This window comes from Pseudocercospora fijiensis (genome assembly GCF_000340215.1).
Source record: "Pseudocercospora fijiensis CIRAD86 unplaced genomic scaffold MYCFIscaffold_8, whole genome shotgun sequence".
NCBI lineage: Eukaryota > Fungi > Ascomycota > Dothideomycetes > Mycosphaerellales > Mycosphaerellaceae > Pseudocercospora > Pseudocercospora fijiensis.
In genome coordinates, this window is record NW_006921539.1 from 3495727 (window position 1) to 3508371 (window position 12645).

The window sequence follows — 12645 nt, forward strand, 5'->3', positions numbered from 1 at the left end:
GTCCTTTTAACCTACTAATCTCTATACGTATCTCTTTCTGTTTTGTACGCCGTTTACATTGCGCATCTAAGGTATAGCTCTTTCTGTTTTGTATACCGTTTACGCTACTTATAGGCGGTAGTTTCGCGTTCTACGTTCTACGTTCTACGTTCTACGTTCTTCGGTCGTTATATCGTACGCGACTAGTCTTGTCGTATATACGCAATTGCGGACTCGTTTACGGACTAGTTGTTATTATACGCGTATTAGACTTAGTCGTTTGAATATTCTAGATATTGTAGTAATATAGAGGAGGATATAGCGTAAACTCGAGGAAAGGATAAGGATGCCGAATCCCGCTAAGACCCCGGATTTACTATAGTAGAGCGCTTAATTAGCGGGATTAAACGTCGTAACTGCTTCCTTAATACTAGCTTTACGACTCTATATCACAATATTCGATTTTTACGATAGTACGATACCTAACTTAGCGAGATACGTCGATTAAGCATATTTCTAGTAACGGCACTAGCAAAAGTAACTAATACGATAACGATAGAGTCCTTAGGTATAGAGAACCTTCTCCGAGTGTCTAGTACTAAAAGCGTACTAAAATAGAGATAAGATAGATAGTAACGATAAGACGACTTCTTTTATATATCTACCTACGCTTCTAATATATAGAGAGTATAACTTAGTCCTCCTATAATAGATACTTAGCCTCTCCTATCGCGAGGAAGCTTACCGTAATAAAGTCCTAGCAGCGACGACGATAGAGTCTTATCTATGCTCGACGACTACGGCTACCCTCTTTACTACCTATACGACTTCCTATACGGCTACTACTCGTTATGCTATATAAGCCCTCTCCGCGCTTAGTTAGTCTATACTTACGACTACTACGAGTCGTTAAACTAGTAGCATTAAGGAGATGTTTAGACTGCTTAGTAGCACGAAGAGTCGCTTCTAAAGGACGTAGTAGGGTCTATATATAGCGTTGCTACGTAGTAGGAGATATATAGCGCTTATCTCTAATAGAAGTAGACGCGGTTAGACGAGTAGGGCGGTTACGAGTGCTCCTAGTATTTACTAAAGTGTCTACTTCTTCTATAGCGGTAGCGGTAGCGGTAGTCTCTCTCTCTCGAGCTTATCGGGCTTTATTAGCGATCGCAAGCTTACGAGTAGATTCAGCCTAAGCGGACTTCTTAATAGCTTTACGTATCGCGGCCTAGCTATCGGCTTATTGCTATAAGCGTAAGCGTTGTATATATAGCCGGTCTAGATCAATCTGCTAGGTTTAGTCTCCTAGTCGCTAGCCTTCTCCGGTTAGAGTACTAGTATTAGCAGTTGCTATATTACCGCTATTTTTAGTACCTCGTATAGCCTACTTGCCCCGAGACTTCTCGGACTTGCCGCTCTCGGCCTTCTTCTTCTTAGCCTCCTCCTATACGGCGTATATATCTAGAGCTATGCGATTTAACTCCCCGACTAAATTCTCTAGCTAAGCTAGACGGTCCTACCGGAACCTATCGATATTAGGATTATTCTACTTATCTAGACTAGGCGCGATACTATAGAGATCCTTAACTTTTAAGTCTTTACCCTCTCTCTAAGCTTTAGCGGAATCTACGGAGATAAAGATATTATAGATACCGAAGATAAGCTTGTCTAGTATAAAGAAGCTTATAGTAATACGGAAGCGTCGATTAGTATTAGGAAACATCTTGTCTGCCTATACCGATATCTACTCCTATACTAGTAGTAATATATACCTAGCGCGAGTGCCCTTCCGCGGAGGAGCGACCTTTATAATAAGAACTAGAGGAGCTTCGGTATCTATCTCGAGCGGGTCGTATACTTCCGAGTTACAGATATTGTAATACTATCCCTCTAGCGTAACGGTTAATAACTCGTATATACGCTTATCTTCGCCTAGGTAGGTATTAATTACCTTTCGAGGGCAGCGGTTAGATAGCGGCGGTAGTAAGTACGAGTTAAAAACGCTGCGCTAGATAATAGGTACGTTCTCGCGTCGCTTAAGCTCGTCTTTGTTCTAAGTAGACGACTTCTTCTAGCTAGCTATAGCAAACTCTTTATCGGTAGTATCGAGGGACTCTCTAGCGTCGGGAAAGTTATCGTTATTATCTTCCTCGCTTTTACCGGCTATCTGCATTAGTCTTAGGCGGCTTAGACGTACTAGTATATTAGTTTAGGCTCGAGTCTAGATCGATATCGTAGCTACCGATACTATTCCTATAGTAGCATCTTTCTAATCGTTAAAAACCTAGTATAGTAGTAGAAAGATGCCGTATACCTGCCTAGCAATATTACGACCGCCGCGACTAACGCGCTATATACTATCTTCGAGATCCTTCGAGATAGGGAACTTAAACTAGACTGCGATCTTAATGTCTAGTATATTTAAGCCGATACTTAGTGCTAGAGTACTCGCTATAACCCGGATTAGTCTACTACGCTTACTAAAGATATTATATCGCTCCTTTTAATCTACCTCTACGATATAGGAAGTATAGAAGGAGATAGTAATACGGACATCGATACTACCGCTATTAACGATAGGATCGTAGGAGTACTTCTTGCCCTAGTCTAGGCAGTCCTTAGTTAAATATACTAGGCAGTTACGGAGGAATTTAACTATATCCTATACTAGTATATGTGCGTCTTAGAAGATAATAGTCTTATCGATGTTTATAGGTATCGCCTCTCCGTTAGTTACGCTACGCGTAATAGCGAAGAATAGACTCTTATAGTTACCGCGATTCTTAAAAGGGATCGGCCTAACGATATATATAATATCTAGGCGATTAATGCTACTACGGAGGATCTTCGTTATATATAGACCTAGTCCGACTTCGCGGAAACCGGCTTTCTCTAGGATACTCTACTAGGTACCGGCTTCGATAGATAGAGTTATAGAGACTCCTAGCTAGACAATGTCGCGACGCACGATTAAGCGTAGCTAGTTAATTGCTATAAAGGCCTCGCGGAAGTTCTTCTATTTCTCGATAAGATAAACCTTATCGATCGCGACTAGTCCGATACGACGACGTATATACGGCTTAGCTAGCAAGTCGCGAAATTCTAGTAGTACTACTTGCTCTAGGCCTATAATAATATACTAAACCTCGCCCTTCTTAATCTTCTTATACTACTCTAGATCTAGCTTCTTAGTCTCGGTATTAATAACTATCGACTATACTAGCTTAATGTCCCTATTTAGATATACGACCGCCTCGTTCTACTCCTCCTCGAGACGGATAAGTAGGCTAATAATAATAGTTGTCTAGCTAGTTAGGAGGGAGAAAGACTAGAAGATAATACTCTTACCTTCGCTAGTACGTACTACGATTACCGTATCTAACTATCCGAAGGAGAGCGCGTTAATACCGTCTACCTAGATATCGCGCGGCGAGTAGTCGTACTCTAGATATATCTACTTTAATACTCTAGTTAATCTAGCCTCGACAATATCGCGGTAAACATCGACCGACTATAGGCATTATATAGCATCGTATATAAGCTATTATAGCTACTATAGCGATATAGTCGGGATATTATTATATCTATCGGTAAAGTGCTATATATAATCTGCCTCGTCGTCGGATAGCGGTACTACTACTTCGATACCTTCTAGACGCGCGCGATACGATATTGCTATTATACTAGCAGGCAGTCGAGCCGGGTTAGCGCTAGTAGTAGTAGTATCTCTTCGAGGCCGACCTCGACCTCTACCTATTCCTCCTACGCTTCTACCTCTACCTCCGCCTCGGTTGTTATACGCTACGCTACGCTACGACTTCGTAGTACTAGGCATTCTTGTAACCCGACGAGTTGTAGTTTATATAAGGGTCGTAATCGCAATAAATAGCTTTAGGGTTATATAGAGAATCTAGTATAAAGGATATGTTTCCGAAGGCGCGTAAGACTTCTATAATACTCTAGATTATTCTTTTTAACAAGAAGAAGCAGTTAGAAGTAGTTGCGAGTACTAAGTAGTATCGAGTTAGTTACGCGGGCGACTAAAGCTTAAGTTTGCGGTAGAAGCGCGTTTATAGCGCGGGAGGCCAAAACCTAGTAATACGTTACTTTAATATCTAAGGCAACACTTAGAGGAGTTTTACGGTGCAAAGAAGGTAAATACTATATATTTAGAATAGTAGAAATAGGTTTATAGCTATCTTGTTATATACTACTTCGTAGACTACTCTAGCTTTTACGATATACTAATGCTTCCTAAAAACACGGCGCAATTTCTTAAGTGCTAGAATAAAGAGTATATTATATTTAAACTAGCGCATTTAAAACTTTGCGCTTGTCGCTAGGTCGTTTAATTTTATTACTTATACAAAATATACGTAGTTGCGTTGCTATTATATTCTATATATCTATATAATATCGATCTAGTAATAGATTTATAGAGTTTGTCGTTAGGCGCTCCGCTAGAGCCTTAGCAAAGCTAACCTAAGGCACTACGGAGCGGCTAAGAAGGAGGTAGAATTCAAGTTCTAAGATTTAAAAATACCGCCTTTAAGACTTCGATCTTCCTTTTACTACTAGTAACCTCGAACGCTATATACGAGATAGATTATATTTAAGATATCTCGGGAAGCCTCTATAGATAATGTTAGCAGCTATAAAGCAGTCTAAGTGTTCTACGATAAGTTAAAGGTGAGCTTATATATGCAGTAAGAAACTATCCCCGCTTTATACTTCCGTAACAAATTGTTATCGGACCTATAGCGTAGGTAAAAATTACTTCTCTAAAGCTGCCAATTATTGTGGTCTGACTTCTGTATAGCGGTAGCGCATGTGATTCCAGTCTTCTCTGGAGATTCTAGAAGGTCATCCGTTCAAATCGTATGTCTCGCACTGCACTCTCGTGATTGATAACAACTCCTAACAAGTTCATCAAGGGTCAGGTTCAGTTGCGACTGAGACTTGCCAATGGGATGCGTTCTTTTTGTCCAGGCACATATATCCCTCGTCACTCCAATGCTGTCATTCAACATGACCTATACTCCTTTTGCGTCTTGACGTATACACGTCGAACAAGCGATTTTCTACCACGTTTCTCGCGAACACCGCCTGTCGATCCCGTTATTCAACCATTAGAGCACCGGGCCGCGGCCATCCGAATATTTATGAACATGGGTACGCGTTTTCGCGTCGATCTTGAAGTTGGCATCTTTCAAACCAGTGTTTCAACTTTCAAGTCAAGACTATTCCAGACAAGACCAACTTTAAACAACGACTGAGAATCGACCATGCCGAAGCGAAAGACGGAAGCTGTTGATTATCTAGACACACCAACGAAAAGGTCTCGAATCAGTATTGCACATTTGACAGAGAAAAGTCCTTACACAAAAACCAACAGTGCAGATGGAGAGCGAAGAGATGCTGCGCAGAAAACTCAATCGGCCGCTCAGGATGACCAAACTGGCGATCAGGATTCAAGAGTCTACGTGCTGGTCTACAAATCCTCGGCAAAGCACTGGGATGAGCCTGAAGTGGCAATTGAAGGTGTCTTCAAGACTGAAGCGGCAGCAGAAAAAGCATTCAGAAAGTCGTGTGCTTCTCATTGTGGTGAGTGTTAGGAAAATCTCAATATGCATTGATTCAAAGTCTGAAAATACAAAGATGTGGAGCCATACGACCCGCCTTCCATTTCTCCTGGAATTCCACGGCACACACCTGGCAAGCCGGATCGTGTATGGGAATGCTCTTTCCAGCACGAAGAATTGAGCTACACCCAAATATGGGTCGAGGAGCATATATTTGGCGATGCAGCCATTAATGCTGAGAAACGCGACTCCGAAGGCGACGAAGCTTCTTCGTGACTGTGCTCACCGATCGCGCGGGCTTCCATAGCACGAATCCGGCGCATCACACGTTGCGGATAGAGTCCTCCTTCGAAAATTTATGCATCGGTCGCAAGTCAGTTTCCAGTCCTTAAGAGACTAATGCTTGATGGATCAATATCTTCAGACCGGCTTGCTTGCTTCATCTGACGGAGCTTTGAAATCAAGCAACTCGTTGTTCTGGCTCAACATTGAAGACACGAGGCACCAAAGCAACCTCTCTTTTCCCATGGTCGGTATAAGACAGTCTCGGAATGCGCGTAACGGGGCGGACAGCACAACACAGCCGTAAGAACGATCGACGAAGACCTTGGCCGAGAAATGCAGCTGGCAGAAGTAAAGGCATCTCAACACGCAAAATGACCTGAAGATCCGCAAATACCGGCTCATAATGCGAGGGGCCGAGATGCTTACCCCATCCATCCACATAACACGGCAGAACAATGCCTTTTGGAATGTGGCACAAGATCTTACAGCTCCGAGGAACCAACCAAAAGCTGTATAAGTGCTCAGCAGATGAAGCTTTCAAGTGGACATGGCATTCCAGGTTGCAAATCGAACAATTGGACGCGCAATAGACTCAGCTATGTTTGAAGCCCCTTCCTGAGATGCGGTTCCTTCGCCACAGTGCCGATCGTATTGATTGCCAACGGATTCCTCTCACTGCACACGAGAGATCCGCAATGCAATGATGACCTCGCAACATAATGTACATAGCCTGGGTGTGCAATACTCTCATTCTGCTTCTATGCGTTCTGACTCTACCGATCCTTGCGAAGGACGACAAACCCGAGTGGCAAGCTCAGTACGAAGACTACATCTTAGAGAATTTCGACTTCAACGAACCGCGAATCACAGCTGGGGCGCAGCGATGGCAAGACGCAAGACTCAGCAGGAGGCAAGCCGTTCAGGGAACCACAAGCTATCAGCAGACCGTGACGAGATCTTTCGTGGGCACCGATGGCTACACCACTGTTCCATATGCTACCAACGGCCAGCAATGCTCAAGCATATCTCGAAACATGAATGTTGTCTACTCGCCTAATGGAATCCAATACTTATACATATGTGGCGGAGCTGTCTCAGGAAATATCAACTGGAACTACCAGGCACCCAGCTGGTCCTCATGCATGCCAGAGTGCGATACTTCAAATAATTGCACTGGTCTCTCGTACAACGGAGGGGCACTGTATGGCATGCAAAATGCTGCAGGTTCAGGTCGATGTACTTACAAAACCGATAATAGAGGCATGACTTTTACCACAACGAACACCAACCAGCTGGACTCTACAAGAGTAGCTGGAATGCAGAAAGATGTCTACATGAGGAGTATGTCTACTAGCGCATGAGGAGACTACTTGTTAACGTTGTGTAGCCTTCTTCCCAACCACCACCACTTCCACCACTTCCACCACCACTTCCACCACGACATACACATATCATCAGAACGGTGTTTACAGCTTTTGGCCGACGGTTCCAGCACCTCCGTGTGAACCCGGATTTTGCTGATCATGGGTGTGATAGCCTTGCTGCGAGGTGCAAATACTGCGTCTTAACAGACAGAGGATGGACGGGCAATATCCATTGCAAGCACTGGCTCCAAACGTGTCTCAAGTCCATACAATCTATTGATGGAGCATGCTACAGGAGAAAGTCAGCCAAGCACATGAATTCAGGGCATATGTCAAAGAGCATCAATACTTCCTCTGACCTTTTCAAGATCACAGGCAAAAGACCAGCACACTCATGTCCAACCCCATTCACCAACTCAAAGTCCGGTCTAATCCCAATCCCTTCTCACCTCAATCCCACGACCTGACTCATCCTAGCCCTCTTCTCATCACTATTCTCCCTCCCAGCCCAAAAGTCCTTCAAATCAATCATATCATCACCCATCATAACATCCTCTCCACCAACAAACATCCATCAACACATTCCCAGAAAGTACATCACTCAACCTCTCACCCTCACCTTCCATCGCAACCCCGCCCGTCCGGCCATTTAAGCGAGCGCAGAATCTAGCAGCAATAACATGTTACACTACTTACTCAACCTCTTAGGAGAAAGATACGGTAGCAAAATCTTTGCATCACCCGAAATAATACGGGCTAGTATAAAAAAAATTCCAGGCCAGGTCAAATCTTCTTGATTAATTGATTGATTTTCGTTCAGGATATATCTCACTCTCAGTAAGTTTAACTTGATAAGAAGAATCTGGATCCAAAGCCGCAGGGAACGAGGGTAGAAATTCTTATGGGCGTGGGCATCTGTGTCTCGGCGGGTTGAGCGGAGACGAATTCGATAGGTCAGGATCTGGTCTGCGAACATTAAGAGCGCTGTGGATTTTCCATGGCGGTATGACTCTGACTCTGGAATTTGAAGGGTTCCATGTGGGTAGGCAAGAGATTCTGGGATGCTTAATAAGAGAACCATACTTCCATACCAGGATATCCCAAAGACTCCTAAACACAAATGCCCATTGAGACTCTTCTTCCGAGCCATCTTCACTCGATCAACAGAGAAAACACAACCCACCCTACCTTACAGGCTCCACATCCTCCAACCCCTCCGCAAAAGGATCATCCTCCGCATTCTTCGCACGAATCCACTCCATACCCACCACAACTCCCCTCACACTCTCCTCAGGCAACAACCCACTCATCCAAGCCAAAACCCCATCCGCCCCAGCACTCACCCCACTCGTAGTCCAAACATTCCCATCACAAACCCATCTCGCATGCGAAACCCAATGCGTCTTGGGTCCCAACTTCGTAACAAATTTCCAAAGTTCCTTATTCGTCGTAGCTTTCTTCCCGTCGAGAATCCCTGCGGCGGCGAGGAGACCAGCGCCATTACAGATACTGAGGATATATTTCAAAGGCTTCTTTCCCCCCTCGCCAGAACCGTGGTATGTGGATCGGATGAATTCGAGATATTCTTGCATGTGTGAGAGATCGGTTCCGTCTGGGAAAGGGGTGGGCGCAGCTCCGACGCCACCGGGGATAAGTAAGACGTCGAGCTGTGGCGCTGTCTCAAACGTGTGGGTTGGGAGGTATTTTTGGGCGTTCATGAAGGAATTTTCGCCGACGGAGATGGGATCGAGGGTTTTGCTGATGATGCTGAGGTTCAGGTCTTCGAAGCCTGGGAAGCGGGTGAGACAGTTTAGAGCTTCGAGGGGGGCGGCGATGTCGAGGACTTCGAAACCTGGGAAGTAGAGTGCTCCGAAGGATTTCGGGAAGTCTTTAATCTTCTGGTCTGCCATTTTGGAGGGCTTTTGTTGATGATCGTTGTGATTGTGTCCTGGAATTGGCGAAATGGACATCGTTCTTGTTAAATGACCATGGGTGGATCTGGTACAGTGAGGCCTTATGAGTCCGATTCATAAGCTGTCGTATCCGTAGTTGTAGCAGCAATCTATCAAGGCCTACGTATCATGATGTCTGCTGGTTTGGGCCAGTTGCGGGAAATTGATAGGGCTTGGTGTCGAAAAGCTTCAGGACTGAGTTTTCTGTGAGCAGACACAAAGAGTTTCGTTTTACAGCACGATTGGAGCCGAGTCTGTATACTACCAGATCAAGTTCCTCATTCAAGCCTGTGGAGAGTGCAGAAGGATTCTCATCCCTGTCAGGGCTAGCACAATTTGGCCGAGTGCGGATGGCGTGTGGACTCTTGCAGTGCTAGATTCTTGCTCACGGCGACCGGTAGCTGAAGTCCGACCGGCTTACGCTAACGGATCGTGGAAATATCGTTGATGATGTTATAGCAAGCCGTCAATCAATCGGACGACTGGTGTTCCGTATGTTGGTATGCACGACATTCTTGCACGCTCCATCATATCTCCTTACACCACCTCCCCCAAGCGCCAAGATCAACGCCAGACATGCCAATCTCTTCCAAAGCGACATCAACTCTCCCAGTCCCACCAGTCCTGCCATCCTCCATGACAAGCCCAACATCAATCAATTGATCCCAAGCACCTTTCGCAACTTCTTTGCCCCAGACTTTCGTAGTTGCGATTGCTCCGCTCGCACTGGCCTGCAATCTAGCTTTGCTTGCCAAGACTTTGTACTCTTCATAAGCAAGTGCGAATGAGATGACTTCGGTATGGTAGATGTTTGTGAGACGAGCGGCGCAGATGGTGAGAGCCAGCTGTAGTGTGCTCAGCGAGTATAGTAGAGAAAGCTTTGAGTCTGGTGCTTGCAGTGATGCTATTGACATGGAGTTCGAAAAGTGTTCCAAGATGTCCTTTGTGGTCGGCGAGTCGGTGGGCAGGGTCGCTGCCGTTAGCGAAAGAGTAGCGAAGAACTCTGGCGCGGACTTTGTGGTGTAATATAGGCGGCGAATGACAGAGCTGCATGCTTCGGACGCAATGGCCTTGTCCACGACGGCGTTCCAAGCAGCGACTGGCTGGAACTTCAAAGCTTCTGTCGACACGTCGAGAATGTCTGTTTCATCAGCTGTCAAGTCTTCTGATGAGATTGTCATCGCACTCCGACATATCGATTCGAAGCCTTGCAAGCTTTTTGCCATGCTCAGATGTACATATCGATGGCTGAATCGAGACTTCACCCGCTTTTCGAGACTCTCGGCGACATCAACTCTGGTGGTGAGGCCCAGCACTGCGATTGGCGCCTTCCGACTTTGCGCAATGTCGAATAAGTTATACAACAGCGTCTGCCGAGGATGACCTGCAAAGAGCTCAAACTCGTCGAGAACGAATATGACACTTTTGCTGACCTGGTCTGTCTCCAAACCTACCTCAGTAGGATGTGACAGTAACGCAAGCAATCTGGTCATGGTATCGGCGTAATTCTTGGAAGTGCCTTCGTCTTCATCCAGCTCCATCTCCCTGCCAAGCTGCCTCCAGATTTCGCGAAGCGCGATCTTGTCATCAGTGTGAATGAAGCCGTTGAGGCGGACGGCGTGGAAATCTGCCGCATGTTTGGCGGCTTGCTCGCGGAGAATTTGGTCTACAAGCGCTGTCTTGCCACTGCCTCTGGCGCCGATGAGGAGCATGCTGTTGCTCTCGCCTGCAGTCACTGTCTGCTCGATAAGCGTAGAGACTTTCGAGTACTCATCATCCAGGTTGGCAAGAGTCGTAGGTCGCTTCTTGGTAGCTTTTTCCAGCACGATTTTCTGAATGCACCGAATCTGTTCCGGTGAGAATTCTGGGCCTGCAGCCTTTGTCGCATTTATTGCCGTCGGCGCGCCTCTCGTCTTCTTTAGCGTCGTAGCCGTAGCAGCCTTCGGGCGAGGCTGGGGTACTGGCTTGATAGGCTCGACTTGGACTTCTTCATCATCCGACTCATCCACTTCCATGCGATTCTCAACATCACTCTCAGGAACTTCAAAGTCGTCAACAGTTCCGGCTGGCTTTCGCTTCCTCCGATCTAGTGGTTTGGTAGGACTAGGCGCAGGAACCGCCTTCTCCAGCTGTGTACTTCGAGATCTGGCAGATGATCTACGCTGTGATGAAGTCTTCTTCGATGGGGTGTGCTCTACCGCGTCGCTCATCAATTCGTCATCGCTTCGTTCTGCGACTTCTCTCCGTGCCTTCTCTTGAATCTCTCTAATCTCGTCTTCGAAGGTCTTCGGCTGAGCAGCAGCAGCCAACAAACCCTTCGACATGCTCGCAGGTTTCCTTCCCAGCGCTGGTGCAGGTATAGCCACTTCCACGGTATCTTTCTCGTCCTCGCTCGCGCCTGCTCCCGCATCCCCTGCATTGTTCTGCTCGACCTGGTCATGCCCAGCTTCGCTAGCATCTGCGCTCCCACTTGCATGGTCCGACTCTTCCTCCTCATCTTGCTCCTTGTATGCCTTGCCCGTCGTAGTACCTTGTCTTAACCGCGTAGCAATCCTTGGCCCTTCTTTGGCAGCATACGTGCTCTTCCGTCCCGTCGCTGGCTTGAATGGGCTATTGCTGTTCCTTCCCTTAGATGCTGGCCCTGCTGATGATGTGGACCTCTGGTTCTTGAGGGGATCCAGGTTCTTCTTCAACGGCGATGATGCCGCTGCAGCTGACACTGCTCTCGATCCTCCCGGTCTGCTCGCACCCACTGGTCGCTGCTTGAACTTGGGAGGGGCATGGTTGGCGCCCTCGATATCATCGTATACATCAATGGAGTCTTTCTTTGCTTTCCTCTTCCAGGTCTTCATCTTCGCCTCAAAGTAGATCTCGGCGCCACTTTTGGGAGGAGCATCTTTCGAGGCAGAGGCTTTTACCGCGGGAGAGGATTTGGCGCTCTGCTTCTCATATGTTACCGGTGTTCTGCAGTTGCTGGCCTGCGCAGGCGAGCTCTGGTGCTCTTCGTGGCCATTGAGCTTTCTCCTTTTGGGAGCCCTCGAGGTAGACATGGGTCAAGATTGCTAGACCATGTGGCAGTGCCAGAGAAGCTTTATGTACTACTACTCCACGCGTAGTGAAGTCTCGAAGCGCGTGAAGAGCTTCTTTACCTGTTTCCGCTCATCAATATTTCAAGCGACGAAAGTAGCAAAAACGCGGAACGCGGCCCGCCCACTAGCGCTCCCGCTCGAATTTCTGCTATATCTTTGCTTCGCACTCTCTTCCTCTTCCTTTTTTCTTCAGTCGACTTTGTGAGTACCACCAGCAACCCCTACACTTTACAACATCAGCAACTAACGCATGCATTCCGCCCCACAGACTTCATGGAATCATTTCTATAGTAAACGTCCACAACTGTATTCTTCAAAGAAGCTACAGACTCCAACCTGGCTGATGAGTGCTAACCGCGGCGCCTAAGAGTGATGCCGATGTGGTGGTCTTTTC

General features: G+C 46.5%; 4 protein-coding genes across 4 annotated transcripts; 2 read left to right on the forward strand and 2 right to left on the reverse strand.

The window, feature by feature from the left end:
- Positions 1 to 5264: 5264 nt before the first annotated feature.
- Positions 5265 to 5837, forward strand: MYCFIDRAFT_81177 (uncharacterized protein; the record flags this gene model as incomplete). Its single annotated transcript, XM_007932154.1, has 2 exons — positions 5265 to 5583; positions 5638 to 5837. 2 exons carry the CDS (start codon positions 5265 to 5267, stop codon positions 5835 to 5837), a joined length of 519 nt encoding a protein of 172 aa, XP_007930345.1.
- Positions 5838 to 6565: 728 nt separating this feature from the next.
- MYCFIDRAFT_81178 (uncharacterized protein) lies at positions 6566 to 7863 on the forward strand (the record flags this gene model as incomplete). Its single annotated transcript, XM_007932155.1, has 3 exons — positions 6566 to 7187; positions 7319 to 7373; positions 7800 to 7863. 3 exons carry the CDS (start codon positions 6566 to 6568, stop codon positions 7861 to 7863), a joined length of 741 nt encoding a protein of 246 aa, XP_007930346.1.
- A 387-nt stretch (positions 7864 to 8250) lies between these two features.
- MYCFIDRAFT_212291 (uncharacterized protein) lies at positions 8251 to 9263 on the reverse strand. Its single transcript, XM_007932156.1, has one exon. The coding sequence runs from the start codon at positions 9178 to 9180 to the stop codon at positions 8395 to 8397; it is 786 nt and encodes a 261-aa protein (XP_007930347.1). The 5' UTR covers positions 9181 to 9263; the 3' UTR covers positions 8251 to 8394.
- Positions 9264 to 9689: 426 nt separating this feature from the next.
- Positions 9690 to 10997, reverse strand: MYCFIDRAFT_108102 (uncharacterized protein; the record flags this gene model as incomplete). Its single annotated transcript, XM_007932157.2, has 2 exons — positions 9690 to 10103; positions 10245 to 10997. Coding segments are annotated over 2 exons (1167 nt in total), but the record flags the coding sequence as incomplete, so codon positions are not given.
- Positions 10998 to 12645: the final 1648 nt, after the last annotated feature.